Source organism: Centruroides vittatus, unplaced genomic scaffold (assembly GCF_030686945.1).
Source record: "Centruroides vittatus isolate TY-2023 unplaced genomic scaffold, ASM3068694v2 scaffold_769, whole genome shotgun sequence".
In the NCBI taxonomy this organism is placed as follows: Eukaryota; Metazoa; Arthropoda; class Arachnida; order Scorpiones; family Buthidae; genus Centruroides; species Centruroides vittatus.
In genome coordinates, this window is record NW_027122717.1 from 1,511,274 (window position 1) to 1,535,126 (window position 23,853).

A 23,853-nucleotide genomic window follows, 5' to 3' on the forward strand; every position below is an offset into this window, starting at 1 on the left:
TTTAATTAGTTTTATTCACGACAGCAAATGATGTGGATGATTGTTTATTTTAAACTATTTGATCGAAAAGTTACATAAAATTGGGGTTGCATAATCATCTGAAATTATTATTATAATGTTGACTGGAAATCACTGGATTTGTGCAATTTTAGTTTAATTAATGTCGTATAAAACTGACTGCTCGTACAAGTTTGCTTAAAACATGCGACTCAAAATACCCCAAAATGGCGGCTCAAGAAGTAGGTCACGAGTGTCCTGACCTTCTTGTACAGACCTTGCTCAATATTGGTAAATTTAATATAAATTAGTTTATTTTCTATTATCGCAAAATAATTTTAATAGCTGTATTTGTTATTTAACCTTAAAAAATCATCTTATTTTATAATGTCTTAGAGAAACCACATTTACAAATAAAGAGTCCGCGATGTACTGTAAACATCACCAAATTGTAAACATTACATTTACATGTATGTACTGTATGTACACATGTATTCGTAAATTCAGATTACTTTTTTCTGTACTATATTAAAAACTAAAATTTATTTGTTTGTAAGCTTAAAATAGATTCTTATTAACCATATATTAAAAATGCATTTATGAATAAAATACAGAACTGGGAATGGTAATTTGTGGTTTAGCCTAGTGACAAGTAAATTCGACTTACGTCGTCTCTCCTGGAACCAATTGCCGACGTAAGACGAGGTATATCTGTAGTACAGTGTAATGAATTAATAAATAAAGTATTTACTAACTTTACTTCCACTAAATTTTTCCCCGTTTTTTGACTTTTTTGGGTTGTGATTACGAAACGTGGAAATTTGCAAAACACTCGGAAAGTCAAATTTGATACGATTGCAATATCCTTGTTATGTACACATGATAGCCGGAAAAGCAAAATGGGAGTAGAGAGATTCAAAATAGACATTTGTAAAAAACTGAAGAATTGCGTAGTCGCTTTGGCGGTACATATATAGTACTAAAATTGGAACGATACAGAGTAGACTAGCATGGTATTTGCTCAAGGATAATACAAAAATTGTAAAGCGTTCCAAATCTCTTTCTTTTTTTGACGGCCGAAAGGACAAGCCGGTTAAGGTGCCTCTCCACTCTAAGATCCACGGACAAGCAACCTGTAGAGGCACATATTCAAGAGAGAAGTCAAACGGAATTAGTAACACTTCTTTATTTACAAACAGCAGATGTTTAAACACAAATGAAAAAGATATTTGATGTGGAAGATTAGCAACACATACATCAAAATAAGGCAATTCTGTCTTTAAAACATCTCCCACAATTATTTTCAACTTATTCTGAAGATGGGTGCCTTGTACCCTTTTTTGTAATTCGGCTACTAATCGTGTATCTACTTCACAAGCGACCAGATTTTCAAGCAGCTGACGGTCATATTGCGTTTTTGATTGCGTTTTAATGGGGTACGTAAAGAGAATGTACACTAAGAAGGGATTTTTAGAAATTCTCCCTGCGGGGGAAGTGTTATACATTTTGAGCCACAGCAACGCGTGGCGGGTACTGCTAATAAAAAATAAATATGATAAAATTTTGTACGTTTCTTATTACGTTAGAACAGTAAATTCAATAGATACCATAACGCTGAAAATTATCAATTATTTTATAAACCGTAAAAGAAGAAAACGTTTTTAGTCACATCTGAATGAAAAAAAAAAAAAAAAAAAAACATTACAATCGACCATCATCGATGCTCTATGTCACAATTCCTAATTCCCGTCTTAATGCTTCTAGGCGATTTTTATCGCGTTATTTCGTTTATATCTAACAGAAGATTTCTTGTTTTCTAATTTTATCATTTTTAAAAATGTGTGTCTAAGATATTGATCATCATATATTAAAATACACAATGAATTTTTAATATTTTATTCTGTTCTTATTGACCTCCTCTTACAAATAATGCAAACGAAGTGCAAAATATATTTTTTACCCGACGCCAATTATCAGATAAACTTAGAACTACACATAAAAATTCTGTGTATGATTTTTATGTATAGTTTATCTTTTCGGCATTACTAACAATTGGTGTAATAAATAAATAAATAAACCTTATTTTACATTCTCTCTAATTCTCTGTTACTGGAAACAATTTTCATACATATAATATTTTATTGATTAAAATACAGTAGAGCGTCGAAAAGTGGAACCAATTGGGGACTGGGGTCCTTCTAGTTAATGATTTGTTCCAGTTTCCGACTTTGTACGAAAAAATACATTAACCTGTCCGATGTTCAAATTTTTCTCCGTTGCGTATCGCTTCCTGTTGAATTTTTCTCCGTTGCGTGTCGCTTCGTGTTGAATTTTCGTCGATTTTAAGCCTAACGAAAATTTTTATAATAATAATCGAGGCTATCGTATCGTTAAAAATTATTTCTGCATTTTGTACAAACAAAATAAATATATTAAAGAATATAAAAAACATGAAAATTATACTTTAGAAGTAAATTTAGTATCAAAAACATTCGATTCAGCAAAACACAGTCCGACTGAAAATCGTTTCACTTTCCGGCCATTCCACTTACCGACGTTCCACTTATCGACTCTCTACTGTATTTAAAAAAAGCAATAATAGAAAATTCACCATTTGTACGACTCCAGACGGCACAGATTAATACAATTTTAATTGTCTCAATCTGGAAACAGAGTTGATGAAAGTTAAGCTACTGACTCCAACGACTGGCCATGCGATCACAAAGTGCTGCTCAACAATAAGAACACCTACCAGGCCCTTGTCAGACTTATCAATAAATGTAAACCAAGTAACCGCCGTTCCCTATCATTCTACGACCAGTCACATCCCTCATATATTTCTTACAGATTCTATATGCCCCGTATTACTATGTACGCTGTCACCCCTTTGTAATCATTTGTATTATGCATAGGAGGTTCCCGTTTTTATTCTGTAGCCTTATCATCTTTGTAACGATATTGCTAATATCATTGCACCGTACAAATAAAAAACTGAAAAAAGTGTAAGTATACAAATACGTCAACAACTGTCTCGAAATTCGTCAAAATGACGCATGGCGCCACGTTCTCAGCAGAGGGCATCGTTAATGAACCTCATATTTCGAAACCTAGAGGACGTACTTTAGGCATAAAAGTTACTTAAGGTGAGTACAGTATATATAAATTTTTAAATATTATTGTACGAATATTAAAACTATTTTAATATTTTACAGAGTTTTAAATATACAAAAACATACTGTTAAATAGATCGTAATTTTGAATATATTTTCGAACGTAGTTTGACGTCATCGCATCGAGTTGAAAGATTCGAATACCAAACCGTTTGAATGTAAGTTGTAAATTGAAATTTAAAATCTTGTCTTAATAGCGAGGTTGAGGCCGAAGTTTTCAACGCGAAAACGTGTACGTCGGACGTTCGGCGCCGCTTTCATGTGAGCCTAGAAGTTTGACAATGGCGTTTGGAATGTCGACCATGATTCCACTGACATTCCAAACGCCATTGTCAAACTTCTAGGCTCACATGAAAGCGGCGCCGAACGTCCGACGTACACGTTTTCGCGTTTAAAACTTCGGTTCCAACCTCGCTATTATAATGTTATGTTTTTATATTAAGTAGTATGTTGTAGTCTATTAAGAGGCTGCATTATTTACATTTTAAAATAATAAAAGAACCGAAAGAAACATAAATTTGATTAGTAGGATGGAATTCATGTTGAATGTGATTCGAATCTCTGTCTTTTTGATAAAAGCCAATAACTGATATATTGTGAATAACAGAATAATTTATGCGTCTTCTGTGTTCTTATCAATCTTAATAATAATATATTTTTTTAGATTAAATATTTTTTAATCTTTTCATTAATCACAATACACAACCATTTATCAAGCAGTGAGCATTTATTATGTTAACGTTTTCGGTCTTCTTAATCGATCTTCTTCTGGATATATTTGAATTTTACAATTTAAAAAGAGTAAATTCATTTCGAATTTTACAACGAAAAAAATTTTAAAAACGCGCGTGCCCATTTATTTTGTTCCAAAAACGAAATTTTGCGTTTCTCGATTGCTTATATTTCGGCAATTCCTTTATAGAAATTCTTCAAATTTTGCAAACTACCCAAGAAAATAATTATTTTTCGAACGAAATATACGGAATTACTTTAGGCGTTTGAGGAGCGGAGAAATCGACTCCCTAAAATCTGTAACTCTGACTTCCGTATTCTTATATGTAGGCAGTCAGTGACTATGTTTACTTGCAGCGGAGTCACTGCTGTGACTCTCCACATTTCTAACACATTTGTAGACGCTTTGCGGTTAAGGCATAAGATGTAAAAATAGAAATGAATTTTTTCCAGACCGTTTTAAATGAAAATCATGTAAAAAAGAAACATGTGTAAACAGAATTGGGTTATTTCAAATTTTGTTGGAGGAGATTAGAGAAAAATATTGATAAAAACCCGTCCGTGGGAGGGAAAATTTCTAAAGAAAGGCTGAGAAAGACCGAACTAATCTGTTAAAATTTGAAAATCGAATGTAATATTGTTATAATTTTAAAATTCAAACAGACATTCTTCGAATTTTATTTCTTAACATTTGATTATAATTAATTGGAGATAAAATAAGTGAAAGTACTTTAAAGATTAATTAAATTAATACTTAACTTTCGTTGGGCTGCAATTTAAAAAAAAAAAAAAAAAAAAAAAAAAATTGCAGACAAATTTCTACTATCGCCGTCTGTCTGTTTGTTTGTCTGTCTTTCCTTAATCGCGAGAACGGAATAGATTAATGAAATCAAGACCATTTATGGAATCCTTAAGGATCAAACGGCACAGATTAACTATATACGAAAGTTTGATACAAACCGAAAATCATGTTATTTCAATTCAAAAATTTTTTCCTGAAAGGTGTTAGATAGATGACCAGCACGACTATTATTAAGAAAAAGTATTTGTACAGGGAAAAGTCACTACTAATTTGATGCGGCGAGTATATATTTTAAGTTAAATAAATTAAAAATTTGATTAAAAACTGCAACCCGGCATTGTGACGATGTTACAAAAAATAATTGCCCTTTTCAATTGCTTATATTTCGGCAACCGCTTCATAGAAAATTTTGAACTTTTGCACACCCTACCTAAGAAAACAATTTTCTTTCGAACGTGATATTCGGAATTACTTCGAGTGTTTGGGACGGAGAAAGCAACTCCCGAAAACCGGCAACTCTGATTCCAGAGTATATAATCATTCAGTGATGTTTTTACTTGGTGAGGATTACTTCTGATATAATATTGGGAAACGGTTAGGTCTTTTTCTTGTACAAATGTTAATGATTACAAATAAAATGTAAATACAGGTATAATAAACTTAGAGTATTCTAATAAAAAGTTCGACTAAAGATACCGGCTTTAAAATTTCGAATTAATTAATTAATTGGTATTATTAATGTTTCAGATAACTCAAAATGCGACTACAATTCCGAATCACCACAATAGACTATTATTCGACTTCCGAAAACTTTAAACGGAATTTACAGAATTAATTCCACGAGTGGGATTTTTCTGTAGTACAACTGATTAAAGGGGAAAAGACAGAAAGAATTGACAATATGCCTATATTTGATGAACACCAGATTGAAGTAGAATGCGGAAGTAACCGTTTCTTCGCCGATCTATATGCCGAAATAGATATTTTAGTAACATATTGGTGTGGAGTAAATGCAAAATGCTGGTTAACTCCTGAATGTTTTCATCCAACTAAAATTGCTACTCACGATAACGTAGATGTAAAAATGTTTTACTACGGAACTCTCTGCTCACAAACGGAATACATAATACACGGATACGTAAAAGGAATATTCTCGGCAAGTTTTTATCATGACTTACGAATGTTGGAAATGAGGCACAAAAGAAATATTTACGATAACAACGGTAATTTATTAAAAATAAAATATTCTTTCGCAAGGAAAATTATTTTAAATATAAAGAGACACTGCTTTACATTTCCTAGAAGTTAAATATCCTCCCATTGCGTATTCTAGGGGCAGAAGAGTTCTAACCTTCGATTCTGTCGAAAAAGAAGTACATGGCAAATCAGCAGTCTTGATGTTACGTATTTGAAATGTAGAATTTGCTAAAGATATGGTTAGAAGATTTCACTCATGTAATAATGCAGTGCCTATTCACTATGGCTGCATACAATTGATTACTTTAAAATATTTGCCATTACCCACTTTTGATTTAATTTGGATTGCACCTACAACTTATACTCTATACTTACTAGAAATCTTTTATCTTACAAGAACAAACCAGAGAAAATTGGAAAACTTTCATTAATCAAATAGAACAACAATGCAACGAAAATCCAATTTACTTACAGAAAGCGTTGGAGTATACTGTATATTAGAATTGCCACTATCTGTATATTTTACTCTGCCACTATCCACGTGCAAACGAATCAATGTGTCGTTGGTATTGTCAAACAGAACATCAAGTTTGTATAAAAAATAACGAATATACAACGTCTTCTAATGCCAAACTGATTCGAAGGGTAGTTTTGACTCGAACAACTTGTTTTATCCTCCCGAATTCCAATTCAATAACAGAATGTTGAGGAATTTTGATTCAGATTATGCACTCCGAGTATCTTTTCGAGATGATGATGGTAGAATGTTAAGTGCAGCAGCAAATTACAGCGATGATGCATTATTGGAATTTGAAGTTACGATGCTTATGATTGAAGGAATAAAAATATGCACAAGACATGTACAGATTTTTGGCATGGTCAAATTCTCAAATCAAAGGTCATAGTGTATAAATGTATGCGGAAGACGATAAAGAAAATAATGCGAAACTATTCGAGCATGGATAGAGGATTTCTCGATAACAAAAAGCGCATCGAAGTACATGGTTCGTTTGGGACCGTGCTTTTCGCAAACAGAAGACACAGTCGAGATTCTTTTAGAGCATCGTTACGTCATCACAGAGGATATTGAAGCTGAAATATGTTTGTTTGTTTTGTTATGGCAACGCAACACTTGGACGATCTGCCTAGGGGGATGCCTTCCTGAAGGTCTTTTTAAGAGAAACTGGCCCCTATTTAGGCGTTACAGACGTGGAGAAAACCCGGAAAACTCCAAGTGGCCAGCCCGTCCGAGCGAGGCGCAAACCCACAACCGAACTCCCAGCGTTCAGAGAATGAAGACGCTTGGCCACTGGTGGGCCGAAGCTGTAATAAATCCTGTTACAAAGAAACCTTACTGCTTTTCAGATAGAATTAGCAAAATGTCTAGACAATTAGCCGAGAACGTGAGTATCCACATTTATTATTTTAACTTATAATTATATATTTGTAAATTTATGTCTATCATAAATAGTTTTTAGATTTTTTTATATGTGAGTCTGACCCTACCGGAGATACACACGACCCCCATTATCTTCCCCTCGACCTTTAACCGCCAAAATTTAATATCATCGATCACCCTAACAATCAAACCACCGTAAAATTTCAGAAATTTTCGACAAAAAGCACAGGAGTTATTCAGCTTCAAAGAGTATGGACAAAACCGTGCCCCCCCCACACACACACTAACATTCATACATACAGAAATTACTCCCCGAATTTTTCCGCATTTCTCGACGTTTCGAAAAAAAAGTATACTTTCCCTCTGTATAACAGCCGAGAAAGTAAAAAGGAAATTTGTTTTTCTGTATTCTGAATTGGTTGAATATTTTCTGTAGCATTACATTTTATTGAACCTTTATTAAGTATAAAGATGACTTGATAAAGTGTTTTAAAATACACCATCATCAGTTCATCTCTTTTCATCACTCACTCCTATAATAGTGATAATGAGCAAAGCGCCCCGTAGGATTCCGCATCACTTGACGTCAGGATAAGACACCGCACAGCAACAACAATCCCACAAAAACAGCCCCAATAGGGCTGTTTTTGTTTAATGTCAGTGTTGTTATTGTGAGGTCACGCGAGCGGTCGCGTGCGTGGGCGATCGGATTCGGGATGGAGGAGATCTGAGAGACGGCGCGTCGGAAGTGAATCATTCAGATGCACAAGAGTCTAGCTCTCTGGTAAACATTAATTCTAAATCCTGCAGCGCCAATAACGGCACTGGGTTTGTTTTTGTTTCAGTGTTTTGTTAAAAATGGAATGCAGTATATGCAATTTAAAGTACGAGCATAAGCAAAGTTTAAGCAAACATGAAAAAGAAGCATAAAAAAGAGAACTATAACGGGAATGATGAAGTTATAAAGTTATTTAAATGTAGTTTGTATTCAGGTGAATTTTATTTTAAAAAAGTATTGTTACACTTCAGAGAGCTACACGGTATTACCACATGTAATTATAATCAGACATTTAATTCATTAGTGATGTTAAGGAATGGAAACAGAAATATGAAGTGTAAAATACCGTTAAGTACATTATAATGAGCGGTTCAGAAACAAACATTAAGCCTAAATAATTCTATATATGTTATTAACTGTCACAGATCCTAAATTTTAAGTCCCCCTATGTTTTAATATATTCATAATTCCATTTCATAATCTTGCAATATTAATTTTTTATAGAAGAATTCATTTTTAACTCTTTTACATACACAAATAGTATGTTATATATTACAAAAAGAAAAAATTTAACATATTAAATATTACACAATAATAATTAGAAAATATTATCTACATGTTTTATTATAAGTTTGATGAATTTTATAATTATAATAATAATAATTTCATTATTTTATTATATTTAAATTTAATTAATGGTAAATAACTAAACAATGAGAAATGAATTTATTTACTGAAATAATGCTTTTAAATAATGGAAAACATTTAATATTTTAAATTATTTTAATTTCTTAGATAGCTTCTACGTCATAGGAAGGTCACAGGAAATGGAATGGCGTCACCTCACCTGCCGCAGGGATTTCTGCTGTCACGTGACCTGTCACCTGCCGCAGAAACACGTGTTTTTGTTTACAATATTTCTTACTATTATATTTTGTAAATTAATTAACAAAGTTGAATAAAAATATAAATAATTATAGAAAGCGATGAATAACAAATACATAAGAGCATAAATTAGTACAAAAACTAACAAAATAATAAATAAAATTTACATTTATTAGGGCAAATAAATTTAATTAATTGTAATTTTTTTAATTACATAATCTGACAAAACACATTGTTTAGACTTCGAAACATTTCCCCAAGTACAATACAACAATTACACTGTAATTTAAATTTACATTGTAATCTAAACATGACCCATTCTATCTAAGTAGTATGTTTATTTTAAAAATCGAAAATGATGAATTTATTTAAAAATCGAAGACGAATAACAAATAACTATGTAAAATAAAAACAGAAGAAGACGATGGCGTGTTCTGCTTATGTGTAAAATGCATTGTTCTCAAGAAAAATAAAATTAGAAACGCCGGCACAGAAATGTGCCGGCGAGAATCTTGAAACCTACCAAACCGGTTTCGTGTAGGGACCAGAAGTGAACCAGCGAGGGCCAAAGGGTTGAACCTTTAAGGGTCGATGAAGTTTGCGAAAATGGCTAAAACTGCAAATATTTAAAATTTCTCATATTTTTCTTGCTCTTAAATAAATGTTTTTTAAAAATTATACAAGAGATTATATTATATATATATATATATATAGTACATACATAATATTGAATTGAAACTAATTTCTCGCACAATCCCTGGGAAGGATAAATCAACACACTAAAAACCTTTTTTATATCCCAGTACGAATAGCTTTAGATAAAAACTAACGTTTTCGACCAAAACTTGGTCTTCGTCAGCCTATTGACCAGTATAAAATTCGAAACTGGAATTCGAGTAACGTGTTTAAAATTATTTTAAATTCCAAATTATTTAAAAATTGGAAACTAATTTTCGCCGTACATGCTACTGAAGTGATAAAACTATTGTTATATCCCCACAAATAAATAATACGATGTATTTGCTGGTGTTAACGTTAGCAACATACTAGTGTTTTTTACACTTTTTCTCATAGCCCCACCTCCATGCATACGAAATATTGGCATCTTTCGCATTAATACAGTTTCCGGCCAGGCCAGCTTTGTATATTTCCAACGCTTCAAGGTTGCGAAGGTGTTGATCTGACATTTTTACCCATTTGGCCCTATGGAGATCGGCTTATATTTCAAGGTCTGTGGCGTAGGCAGCTAGGACGGTGGTATGCCTTTGGTTGGTGATATCATACCAGTGTTCCTGTATTCTTTTGCTTAGTGGGCGCTTCGTGGATCCGATGTATACTAGATCTCGCCGGAATTTGTGGTCTCTGAGAGGAATCGTATAGACACCCGGTGCTCGACTTTCCTCTGTCCTGTCTTTGTCATTGCGTAACAGCCCATATATTGTGTTAGATATCTTATATGCGGTCTTTGTGCCTTTACGGTTAGCAATTTCTTTATAAATAGAACTTAGGTGTTGGTTTTATTGCACCACTGTGCGTGATTGGTTGATACTATGATTATGGGTGTCTACCTGTGTGCTATGTGTGTGGCGTACCGTTAGTAGGTTAGCGTACCTGCGCGATAAATTATGTATCATGCTTCGACCATACCCATGCTTTACCGCTATGTTTTCAATGAGCTTTAGTTCTGCCATTCTGCCATCCTCCCATCCTTCCATCTAGTGTGGTGCGTGTGCGCCCTTCTAGTTAGCGCACGGAATGCAGAGATCTTGTAAGAAAAAAGGGTCCGCAGAGACTGAATAAATATTGATACGTAGCAAGGTTTTCACTCTGCGTCAAGTCGAAAGTTGACATCTAGAAAATGTGCATTTGTATCACTCTTCTGCTCCAGTTTGACAGTAAGGCCATACGGGTTGTTGTTCATGTATTCCATGTATCATTTACGTTGGGCTCAGTCTTCCAAAGAATGCGGATGTCATCTACATACCTTTTATAAAATAGGATGTTGGGTAGGAATAGAGATATGACCTTTTGCTCCAATTGTCGAATAATTAATTCGCACAAGTCCCCTGAGATGGGGCTGCCCATAGGTATGCCCTAGAGCCCTCTATAAACAGAGTATAGTCAACTGGGGGGTCAAAATATGACTGGCTACTGCCGATCACGTGGTTTGTGGACGCCATTATGAGGCCAGCTTCCGATCCGCTTATGACAAGTGAGTTTCAATCAGCTATTTATTACGATAAATAACAGGATTCGAAACTTTATATACCAGGTAGTTCCAATCTAAAATAGATTCTAAACATCAAGTTAGTTCTTACTTTGCTATACTGACGTTAGAAATTATTATTTTAGCCTTTAGATACATCTATATCGATACATTTATATCGCTCTATCTACATCTACATCTACATCTACATCTACATCTAGCTCTATCTACATCTACATCTATATCGCTCTTAAAGCTACCACATAAAAATAGATCATGCCGGGTTGATCAGCCATTAATTGCTCAAAATAGAGCTCCTAAATTCAAACTGCATCGATTTCCAAGTGATAAAGCTAGGAAAAAAAAGCATTGGCGATTAAAGTAAACAGGCTGGATGAAAATAAGAAATTATGGATTCCTGGAAAACATGCATTACTTTGTCAGAATTTTTATGAGAAAGAATCAGAATTTTATGAGAAAGGACTTCTGCTTTGCCTACCTATTTAATTGTACAGTACATTGCACATTAATAAACTAAAGCTAAAGAGTATTAAGTCTGTTAATACATTTTAACCTTTATAAGTATATTGGTTTAGTAATGTGAATGTTTACAATTAACTCTCATAGGTTCATTTTGAGAAAGATCAGTGTGAGAATCACAGGAAGGATGGAAGAAGATTGCTGAAGCTTGATGCCGTCCTACACTTTTTTCTCACAGACCTGCACCTAAGAGAAGATGCTCTGAATCAAAAACAGGGCATAGAAACAATTGTGAGCGTATAGATCCGACCTTGGACCTCAGTTATGCTACAAATTATCTCCTATGACATCTATGCAGCCCAGTACAAGTATATTTATAATATAAATTTAAAATATTCTTATTAAATATTCTATTTTTTTATTGCATACTTTGATTCTTTTTGAAGAAAATGCTGAAGAATGTAAAAGCACGAATGAAGATGAAGACAATAAGACGTCTGGTGCAGTATTTCAAGACTCCGGTAATCTTGTTAGCCAGCCACTGTCACCAAAATCAAAACAAATTAATGAATTGTAATCTCAATTACATAATGCATTACATAGAGTTAAAAGAGTGCAGAAAAGAATAAAGATTTCTATGAAGAGATAAGAAAATTAAAGTCTAGAGTCAACACACAGAGTACAAACATAAAATTAATTTTCAATCCTGATCAAATAACAGCCCTTGGAAACGTGTCAACACGGAAAATAAAATGGCAAAATAATACAATAAGAAAGGCTCTGCAGTTAAAATTTGCTTGTGGAAGATCAGGCTATGAAATGTTAATTGAACAAGGCTTGCCTTTTCCCTCTTTACAAACATTGTAAAGACGACTTTAGAACACCCCCTGTAACAGGGAAATTACCCTTTTTATTAATAAATGATTGATATTTAGTAATTATCTGCATTCCTTGCAAAAAATGCAGAGAATCACTATTTGTTAGTATGTTACACTATGTTACTTGAGTTTTTCTTGTTGAAAAATAAACTTTATTGATTTTTTGTTTATAATTTTTGTCTTTAGTTATTATATTTTTAAATTTAAATACATATTTTTCAGATTATTTATATTGCAATAGTGCTGTGAATAAATGTAATCCACTAAATATAATTTTTTAATATATTCACTTTTTTGCTTCTAGCCCTGTTATTGTTATATATTTTGTCCATCACTTATAAACTACAATTATTCTGAACATAATTAAAAATTATTTCTAAAAATGTTTAACTTAATATAACTTCTTTCTGAATCTAATTTCTGTTTTTAACTAACATTGCTCATTTAAATGCTAAGCAGTACTGTGACACTGCAACTTTGGCCTCAAAATGGCGTCCATACATTAGAGTGGCCATACTCTGTTTATATAGGGCTCTAGTATGCCCCGTTTTTGTAAATACGTAGAGTTGTTGAAGCGAAAGAATGAGGTATAGCATAAAAGGTGCGTTAGCTCTAATACATGCTTACGATGTGTTAATATTGAATTGATCGATAGAAAAAATAATCTTTTTTAAAAGGGGTCAACACACGAAAAAGATTAGGAACCCCTGTATTAATTAATTGGTTTAATTTTTCGTTTTTATTGGCAACTGGAACCAATCTTTAATCTTACTTTCCCGGCCACTTGTGTATATAAAATTGTAAAGTATTGGAATGGTATCAACTTTGACCTTCCGAGATTTTTGTCAATTTCAACGTTTTCATTCCCAAAAACGTCAAAAGAAATTCCTACAATGAGTTACGTAATGTTCCCGTGTGTTATGCGATGTTATTTTAAAAATGACAGTTGTGTCTTGTGACATCTTTTGTGAGATTTTGGTATGAAAACAATGTTTTTATATTATTAATTATTAGAAGATGACCAAAATCTTAATTTTGAGGATAGTGATTGGTTTTATAAAGAAAAAAAAAAAATCGGAAATGCTAATAACGAGTAATCTTCGTTAAGTCCGATTTCTCTCGTGATCGCCCACTATTTCCCCACCTTCTCCATCTTTATCATCATCAATGTCCCTCATAATCAAGTTACCGTGCCAAATTTCGAGTCTTCATCTTTAATCCATCCTGAGATATTAAATGAAATATACGCCAACATTCGCACTCGCGTTCCTCATGCATCCACAGATTTTTTTTCCGTTAATAGCATTTTTAATTTGTTTCTTTTATAAAACTCATCCCTACTCTCAAAATTAAGGTTGTTGGCATTACAGAAGTGTGACCGGGGGGTCGGCACCTCTTTGGTGTCACGTCAGGTCTGACACCACCGTGTCTCGGCTGACACGGAAGCCGCGGCGATTCTACGATCGGTCGCGCGAGCGGTCGCGTTTTTCGGGCGTATGGATTCGGGATGGAGGACAGGAGAACACAGAGGCCATTTTAACAAAACATAACGTATATTTAATTGGAACAGGATTCATGTAACATTATCAAGGGTCTAGTGACGCGATTGAGAGAGAGAGCTTACAAACGAGTTCGCGTGGTGATAAATACCTTGGGAAAGGCGTTCGTAGATTCTAGCGACGTTGATTCCGGCGGCGTTTGTAGGTTCTAATGGCGTTGATTCTGGCGACGTTCGTAGGGTTAAATAGCGATGATATCCTTGGGTTGGCACAAAATTCAGGAGGTAGCACACGTAAAAGTACTTCTGCACCCACGGCTATCCGAGCGACAACTCCCCGAATTTTCGAAGTATTGTTTTCTTGTTTAATGCACTTTAGGGCGAAGGTGATGAGAACTGCTTTTGGGAACTAAATAAAGGATACGTTCTCATGTAAACGGTTGATAGTTAGTTAAGTTGTAGTAGTAATTGACAACAAGGCGACAACTATGACGTCATGGAAACTTTACCGTAGGTCCACAGTTCCGACACTTACAGAAGTATAAAACAAAATGTAAAAAGCTAGGAACAAAAGATTACTGTATAGCAGTGTTTTCCAATCTATTTGGTCATGTGACACTTATAAAATATGGAAGCATTCAAAACACACTTTTCTGGAAAAATCAAAGGCTTGCGTATGTTATGAAATAATATACATCATTGTAGATAACAAAAGTATATTAAGGCGAACTTTTTGTTCGTTATGCTGTAGAAAACAACAACTTCAGACTGTGAAGCAGTCAGCCCGAAGAGGGATTAGAAAATTACCAATCCGAAATGCATTGTTAAATAGGCTAAATAAAGAGAACTGTTTTAATCTTGGTTTCTATTAATTGTGCGTAATTAAGAAAGTCGTGATAAATATTACTAGTCTCACTATTGAAAGAAGAAACCTTTAATTATAACTTTTTATACATGACGAAATGACGAAATAGAGTCTGTCTTCTTGAAGTATCTACCGTCCTTTTCCTAAAGACTTCGTGGATTTCTAACCTTTCGAGTTGTTTCGGCCGAGGCACTATTTTCTCTCGGTGACGTCTTTTTCATTTCTAAGGAGTGAGGAAATTGTAGGGTTCTTCTAAACCCTACAATTTTCTCACTCCTTAGAATTCTGTGCTTACTACATTGGGTTATCTCTTAGATGGAACAGAGGGATACTAATATATATGTTAGTAATTTCCTAATATTGAAACCAGTGCATAGTGTAAGTTGTCACGAATCTAGCGGGACAAAATTATATTAGGAATGGAACAATTTAATTGTGATCAGAATAAATCTTAAAACAGAGGAAAAAGCGACAAATCGTAATGAGTGATCGAAGATAGAAATGAATAAAAACCCGGGAATTCAAGGACGTGACGGCTTCTTCTCCCGAAAATTTCAGATGCTAGACCAGTGTTTCCCAACGTGGGGCCCACGCCCCACAAGGGGGCAATTTGATTGTTAAGGGGGGCAATTCGAAACTCGTCAAGAGTTTAAGTTAACCGTATAGCCGTTGTAAATATTGATTTAAGTTAGTTTTAATTTTCTTTGTTTCCCTTTCCTTCTAGAACTTTCCTTTATAACCCTTTTCCCTTGGGGTGGGATTAACAATTCTGGGAACCACTGAGAACAAAGAGATGAACGAGGCCCTGAGGCCGGTGAAAGAGGAGAAAGAACATTCTTTGCCCAGACCTCAAGGTGGGCAGACGCGAGTTGTGGTGTTCCAGGTTGCGTTTGGCAATGACTGGAAAGTGCAAGAGACTGATGAAAGAATTGGGTTTTATTGTGGTTACGATAAAACAGTGTGGCAATTAAGTGGAAGAAAAAACTTCAACGAACACGACAACGACAGATCTTCCAAAAGAGTTCAACATATGTGTTGGGGGGCATAAGAATTTTAGAAAGGCTTAGGTGGGGCATAGCACAAAAAAGGTTGGGAAACACTGTGCTAGACCAATTGTTGTATGTGTGTCTCGTGCCCATCTTCGTTTCCGTTCCCGTCCTTGGATCGACATCTTTCCGTCATCGGAAGTTGACCGCATCTATTTTGCAGAAAGGAGGCATTTTCTGCATTTTGAAACATTATCTTTAAATTTTCGGTAAAAAATTTGGAACGAAAAATTCTTTCTTCGTCTGAAATGAAATTCCTCAAATGTTTTAAATCGAATGTTAAATGAATTCGAAAAAAGTTATTTGCATTCACTTCAAAATTACCGAACTATAATTAATTTATTATTATTATTTATTTATTTATTTTATTACTATAAGTTACATGCAGACATTTTTTGAAAGGAATTATACATAAAAAGTTATATTTTGTTCATTAAAGTAATTACAAGATTAAAACTGAATATTTAAATCAAAATTACATATACATTTGTCGCATTAAGATAATTTTTAAAATAATCACTTGTGTTTTTTAATTTTTGACTCTTTCTATCCTGTAAACATCAGGAACAGCTGCAGGGTGCAGTTCCACCTCTTTCTGAGGGCTTTTTCGAGTAACTCTGCACTTCAAATAGTAAAGAATATTATAAGACAGGTTGTTTCCTTTCTGCACCTTCTAAAGATTTCTAAATCTGCTATTAGTGGGCACCAAGATGACTTTTCTAATCATATCCATCGTCGATTCAGCCAGCACCATCCATGTTATGATGGTTTGGCCAGGCCCACCGAACCAACCGTATGGTGAGGGATGGGGCCCAACATTTCAGGGATAGATCATCCCCGAAAATTTCCTGGGTTTATTTTGTCACTCCTTGATTTGATTCCGGTTCTTCTAGAGTTCTAAAATGAAATAATCGATTATTTCATTTTAAAATACGTGACATAAAATAATATTTAATAAAATATATAATAAACAGTTTTGATTTTATTAAGTAATAATGACAAATTAGAAAATTACTATTATTGTGAATAATATTTTTGTCTGATAACAAAAAGATTAGATTTTCTACCATAATTCATTAAAATTGCATATAAAAGAAGTGTTTTTATTTGTGAAAATTCTTATTCGAGATTTTTGAGACTATTTGAATAATTTAAATATGGCAACGAAACATTTTAAAACTGAAGACGAAAAGGATTTCAGGTCTGTAATAGAGAATTTATTTTATAAATTTGTGCAAAGATCTTGAAAAAAATTCTAAGTTTTATAAATTTTATAGTCCAGCAGACATTATTCTTCACAATGATCCCAGCGGACAAAATGGATCTTTTACCATTCGTAATAATATATCTTCCGCTCTTGCCTTTAAGGTATAACTTTTTCCACTTTATAGTGTTTTATTATTGTTTTTTATTTAAAGTTCTATAAAAATTCAGATAAAATGTAGTGATCCAGCTTTCAAAATCAAACCACAAACAGGAGTTCTTGAAAGGTTCGAGTGCAAGAAAGGTTCGAGTGCAAATATAAATGTCACGTTGTCACCAAGTAAGCTATTCAGTTAAAGCAGAAGTTTGTTAATTTGATACGTGGTAATCCGAAATTTCTAGTAATCTGAGTCGAATCCGGGTGAGCAACTCCCCTGGAATTGTTCATAGGTGATTGTTCTAAGTATGTCGAGTTCCTCTCTCGTTACCCTGCCGCTCCATCGTGGACCTGGCCGAACCCGCAATGCCTATGAGTAAAAAGGCCATCTTTTTTTTAATTAGGCTAATTTCAATAATCGCCCACAGAGTGGAAAAACTTTATGGGTGGAAACGATTAAGCTAACTTATTAAAAAAGAAAAAAACACTGTATCACAAATAGCGTGCATAAACAAATCGAAAGGATATAACAGCGTACAAAATTTCTAGCAATTTTTGCAACATTCAAAGTTGCACGTAACTTATTAAATTTTGTAAAAATACAAAAATGTCTGGTAATCCGGCATTTTCGGCTTTGGTCTTTTAGATGCCGAATTAACGAACTTCTGTCGTGTTTCAAGTTTCCGGCAATATTATATCAAATATTTTAATTAATGACATGTTTTTTAGGTAGAAAAAGCTCGAAAAACGTACAATTTTTTGCGCTATTTACTGCTGTAGACAATGTAAATCTTACTGAAGAAGAGATAAATGAACTGTTTGACAATTCGTCCGAAAGTTTAGACAAATAGTAATTTCTATTTTTATTTACCATTTATTTGTTATAAAATTTATTTAAAGAGACTTCTTTTATTTTCAGTCTAAAGAAAATATTAATTTCAGAAAACAAAAGTACAATTATGAGTAGTTTGACTGTAAGAATATTCAAAATAAATCGAATTTATTTAATTTTTAATAAAGAAAAATATATAATTTTATTTATTTATTTGCAGAATTTTACAGGAAGTTATATTTTAAAGTTTATTTTACTCATTATTTTTATCATTTTTCTTCACTGTTACTGTGTTTAATAACTTGGCTCTTTATTATGGAACCGTGCCAACAAAAATTTATAATGAATCATTCTAATGAACAATTTGAATAAATAAAGCTTAAGATTAAATAGATACTATCGCTATTGTTTTTTTTAAACTCAATTTCTTAATTTCCTCCTAGAAAATACTCGAAGAAATGTCTGAAGGAAAGAAAGACAAAATACACCAGAAATCGAACTCGCAATCTCTTGTGTAAGCGCAATATATCTCGTATTTCCAAATTGCTATTAAAGTAACACTTATATGGCTATACAATAAATAAAATTTACAAAACGAGTTTTTTAAAATATTTACAAATTATAAATGAAATATAACGTGAATTATGCGATATTCATGTTTAAAAGTTTAATTTAATTCGGTTTTATGAGATACGACAATGTAACACATGGACGTTCTTTCAAGAAGTATGCCTCCCCAGAGGACTTTCTATGGAAAGCTGGCCACCCCAAAACTCATTACGGGATTGACTTTTAACAATACTCTGTTGTGTACTAAAGGAACCAACAGGCTCCCTCAGTATACACAGCAGAAAGATTTTTAAAAAGTTTGATTTTATCTACGTGGCAATTGATAAGCAACACATAAATAAATTAAATTATTAGAAAATATAAATAAAATTGATAATGGTGTATGAAAATCTTTTGAAGCGCAATATAAAATAAAGGAGAAGAAAAATGAAAGACAAAAGAGAAAATATGATAAAAAGGAATTAAAATTTTTAATTTAAAATATAATTTTAAATTAAATATTTCTTAAATAAATTTAAATAAATCTTATAAAATTCTAAAATTTTATAAGATTTTTAGCTGTTTTTGTATGGTTTATACTAATTAGAAGCAGAACTTTTTGGTAAAATTATCAGTTAAAAACTTAGTTCTTGGAATAGCTTATCTATATTTAGCTTTTTTTTTTTTTTTTTACTTACCTTTCCTCTCCTGTTTCTTTGACCTTCGTAAATTTTAAAGATTTTTAAAATTTATCTTTATAATTTTAGAAAATTTAACGTAGTTAAAAATTAAAATAGCAAAATTTAATAATAATAATATTTTTTATATTATTAAAAATTTTGTAATGTGTTCTACTTCCTTAAATTGACTACGTTTGTCATTTCATATAATTTACTAATATGTTAGAATTTTCTTAATGTACCAGTATACTAAAGATTAAAAAAAAAAAAAAAAAACGAGCAATATTCATAAAAAGTGTATGTATGAGTCACGAGTGTATGAACTGTGCATTTGCGTACGGTCCGTGTTTGTCAGGGTTAGGACTGGAGAGACCCTGGGCCGTCTTGAATGGTCCCTGCATTTAAATTTTGCACTAAACCTCGCAAAATAGGAATGCTATCCTTTATACCAATTAAACCTATAAGAAAATTGAGTAATAGATAAATATGTAAATGTATATATACATATTGATTCGCCCCCCTTTGGGCCCGAAAAGGGTCTTTTTTCAGGTCAGTTTTGGGTTCAGCACAGTGGGCAATGAGTACACGGCCCGACATATTCGAGACACACCACCCTAAAAAATTCCTGGAGAGAGTTGCTCGCCAGGATTCTATTCCGATTCCTCCGGAACAGTAGACTTAATTGGCTCGTAGGTAGTCCGTAGAACTGCATGACCATATCCGAATCGTTTGCATAAAATAATCTCTCACACATAGACGTTATTTTCCATCTCTCAACCATACTGGTCGGATACATAATCCTGAGGTTTCTCTTAATATCTGAATAGACATAATTGAATCATTAGAAAATAAGTCCATATATTATACACTTCGATATTCTCATCAAAATCCCATTAGGTTTTGAATTTTGAAATGAATTTTTAATGCGAAGCACCAATGAACTAAACAAAAAAATACTCGAAATTTAGCTAAACATATACAATTTGTGCCTAAAATTCATAAATAATAAAGCATGTAATTATAAATGCTTCTGCTAATAAAATAAAATTAAATAAAAGAATTACCTTGTACGATTGCTTGGGTGGTTGATTTTTAATGGCGCAAGGAGCATTTTGGACAAGATGGGCCATCCCTGTACAATATATCACCTCCAATGTACGCGTATACCTAGAGGAAACACACTTTTCTCAGTGTCATAAGATCATAGTTACGTTTCCTCTAGATTTTACTCAAAATTGATGACAACTTCATCAAAATATTTGTTATAATTGCCCAAACAAATTGAAGAAATCTTCTATAATTATAATTCATAAATAAATAAAACTATGATGATTTTTATAAAATAAAAACCTTGTAAATATTCATTTTTATTTGAAACACTCAACACTTTATTGAAATATTTTAATTATAAATTCACTTTACATGAGGTAAATTAATTATGTTAGTATAATTCTCAGTACAATATAACTAAATATTACCGTATTTTACGGACTATAAGACGCACTTTTTTCTTCGAAAAATTGCCTCCAAAATTCAGGAGCGTGTTATAGTCCGTAGCTTCCTATAGGTATTTTTTTTTTTTTTTAAATTGACACATGAAGAAAACACGGAAAATTCTTGCTTGCTAGTGAGGCGCGAACATGCTACATTTTAAGTGATTTTCTCAGTCGACCACTGGTGGGCTCAAGTCTTATGATTGTGAAAAGCTGAAGTCAAATAAACATTATTTGAAAATTATAAAACAAGATGATTTTAAGAATTAAATTATGGCATTAATTATTAAATAAAACTTATAAAATTTTATCTAGCACATATATTCGAGTTTCATTTAAATTCAAAGTAATTTATGATTTAATTTAGAGAAAATTATTACAGAAATGTTACACTTTAGGAGATAAATAAGATAAAGGTGTTTCTTTTATTTATATATTGGTCTCTTCGGTTTTTGGAATAAAATATGGATTTAAAATTTAATTAATATATTAGAAAATTGCCGTTCGATTTTTATTAACTCCCACGAACAAGGGTATTAACTATTAAGTGTCCACGAACAAAATGGCGAAGAGTGATTCAATTTGTTTCGGAAATGGCCGTCGTGCAAGCACTCTACTTTTATCTATCAATAGTTATTTTTACTAATATTTTCCTTGACCTTCTTATTTCTTTTCTTTCTGCCAATAGTTCTTATCAGGTAAGAATTCTAATCGAACAGGAAGAATTCTTGTTTTGGAGATCTAATAGCTTAATATCCAAATTATATTAAAAAGAAAATTCGAAAAACAAGAAACCTCAAGAAAATATAGAAATCGGTGAGAGTAATAAGAGAAACTTTTAGAGAACGTGCTCCTTTTTGAGAGAAAAGGAATGAAGTAGTCACAGAAGAAAAGGGTTTTGGTAAGTGTTAATTAATTTATAAATGGCGAAAACCATACCGTAGTAATAAGCTCAAATAAAATATAAAAGATACCATTTGAAACTACAAAACAAGAAAAAATTTGTTTAAGTATTGTACATGACAACAGTTGATAGACATATCAGTGATAGAATTGTAAAATGAAACACGAAGTATTGATACTAGAGTCATCGAGAGCTTGTATGAGATTCGAGGTTAAGAACGTCTTAGTGGATCGTTTTAGCCTTTTGTTATTTGATATGAACAAATGAAATACGTATAATATTTTTTTATTAATAAAATAAACAGACTTAAAGATTTCATTTTCTCCTAGTGAAAATAACGTTGATTTTACAAAGATAGGAATCGTTATGAGCTCCGAAGTTTTCTCCCTCTCGACGGCCCTCTTGTATTAATAATTATAACAGATGAGTAGAAATAAAGAAATAAGAATATTTTATGGATCTTGTGTAACTTTCTTTCTTCGGAGTGAGAGCCTTCATATGTTAAATTTCATTCATTTCATAATTCATTAATCTTTCTATTCTTCGTTAGTTTTTTCTAATTTAAATAGTCGTAAATTTAATTTTAAACATAATTTTTCTATAAATTGCTTAAACGGTTATTCATTCTACATGCTTTTCTTGGGACACGTGTTATTTTCCGTTTATATAGAACAGCGGTTCCCAACCTTTTTTTGACCAGGGACCACTTTGATTTCATTGTTGTTAGCAGGGACCACAAGGTTTAAGAAAAATAAACTGTGTCAATCTAAAAATAAACTTTAATCAAAACTTTTAACATACATAATCGTTAAACTCAAGAGTAACATGCTTTAACAGTACTATTATAATAGAAAACATAACATTTTTAGTAAAAATTAAATTCAGTTTGTATCAATGTGGGAATAATAATTTAAAATGAATAAAAGCTTTAAATCTTTCGCGGACCATATTTTAGCTCTTACGGACCACTGGAGGTCCGCGGACCACTGGTTGGGAACCGCTGATATAGAATAATTCTATTGAAGAAAAGATTTCCATTATACGTGTTGATTGAAATCTCAAAACGTAAAATTACGTAAATTTTTATTTAAGTTATATTTTAATTATTATTTTAATTTTTAAATCTTACTTTTTGTATTGCGTATATGAGAGCGTTAAACTTACAATCCGCTTTAAAAATATTCCAAGTAAACAAGAAATTTAATACAGAAATTCGTCATTATTTTGATGTTAAACATAAAATTCTTTTTAAATACGTTTATTATATGCAGATATCTCCAATAAATCTGGAAATTGAATAACGCATTTCTTGCCAGGGAAATTTACTCACTTATTTATTCACTTTACACTTCGATGGCAATATGAATTTCGATTTTTCTTTTACTCCTCTTCGGCTGTGTTTCTTCAAAGTGCCAGAAAATTAGGGGAAGGTGGTACAAGATGGGGCCATGGGGTAAGACGGGGACGTCTGTTTATTCGTGGTTAACGTGCTTTCATCTAGCTGTTATTTGGGGAACTAAATGTCAACTTCAAAAGGGATCACGGGACGAGAGAACGTCCGAATCGCTCTCTTTGTTAGGAAGTAAGACAGTTTTCCATGTTTCAACAATACTTCATCTAATTTTACGCCCTACAAAGTTTCTACAAAATAAGTATTATCGTAAACTTTTACATTATCTTTTAGATGAAGATATTATGGTAACCTTTAAGACTGAAATTGTTTAGTTTTGAAATAAAGTTGACCCGTGTTTGCAGTCAGTATGAAAAGTGCACGTTGGGGCAAGATGGTGGAGGCAAGATCGGCCATGAATTCTGCTGCTAGCTAGAGGCACTGCAATATATTGCATAGTGCAGTGAACTAGTTTTAAATCCGTTGTCATTGATAATTTTATATTACCTTTTCGAATATATAAAATAATAATTTTAAAAATGATCTTTTTATAGAAAATGAAATATTCCACTTTTAAATCATATCAAATTGTAATAAATTTATACAGTATATACCGTATTACTTTATTATTTATGTTTTTACGTTTTAATTTATTTATGAAAACAGTTTTTTTTAATTTAAATACTATCTTATCAAGAAATAAAATGTGAGA

The 23,853-nt window shown here is 32.5% G+C and overlaps 1 protein-coding gene and 1 pseudogene across 1 annotated transcript; both read left to right on the plus strand.

Annotated features, from left to right (window-relative positions):
• The first annotated feature begins 962 nt into the window (after positions 1-962).
• On the plus strand, positions 963-1,058 carry LOC136989950 (U6 spliceosomal RNA; annotated as a pseudogene).
• Positions 1,059-3,077: 2,019 nt separating this feature from the next.
• Positions 3,078-23,048, plus strand: LOC136989839 (uncharacterized). Its single transcript, XM_067288123.1, has 7 exons — positions 3,078-3,140; positions 17,062-17,134; positions 17,211-17,301; positions 17,368-17,476; positions 18,023-18,143; positions 18,213-18,358; positions 23,023-23,048. The coding sequence occupies exons 2-7, from the start codon at positions 17,091-17,093 to the stop codon at positions 23,046-23,048; spliced, it is 537 nt and encodes a 178-aa protein (XP_067144224.1). The 5' UTR covers positions 3,078-3,140; positions 17,062-17,090.
• Positions 23,049-23,853: the final 805 nt, after the last annotated feature.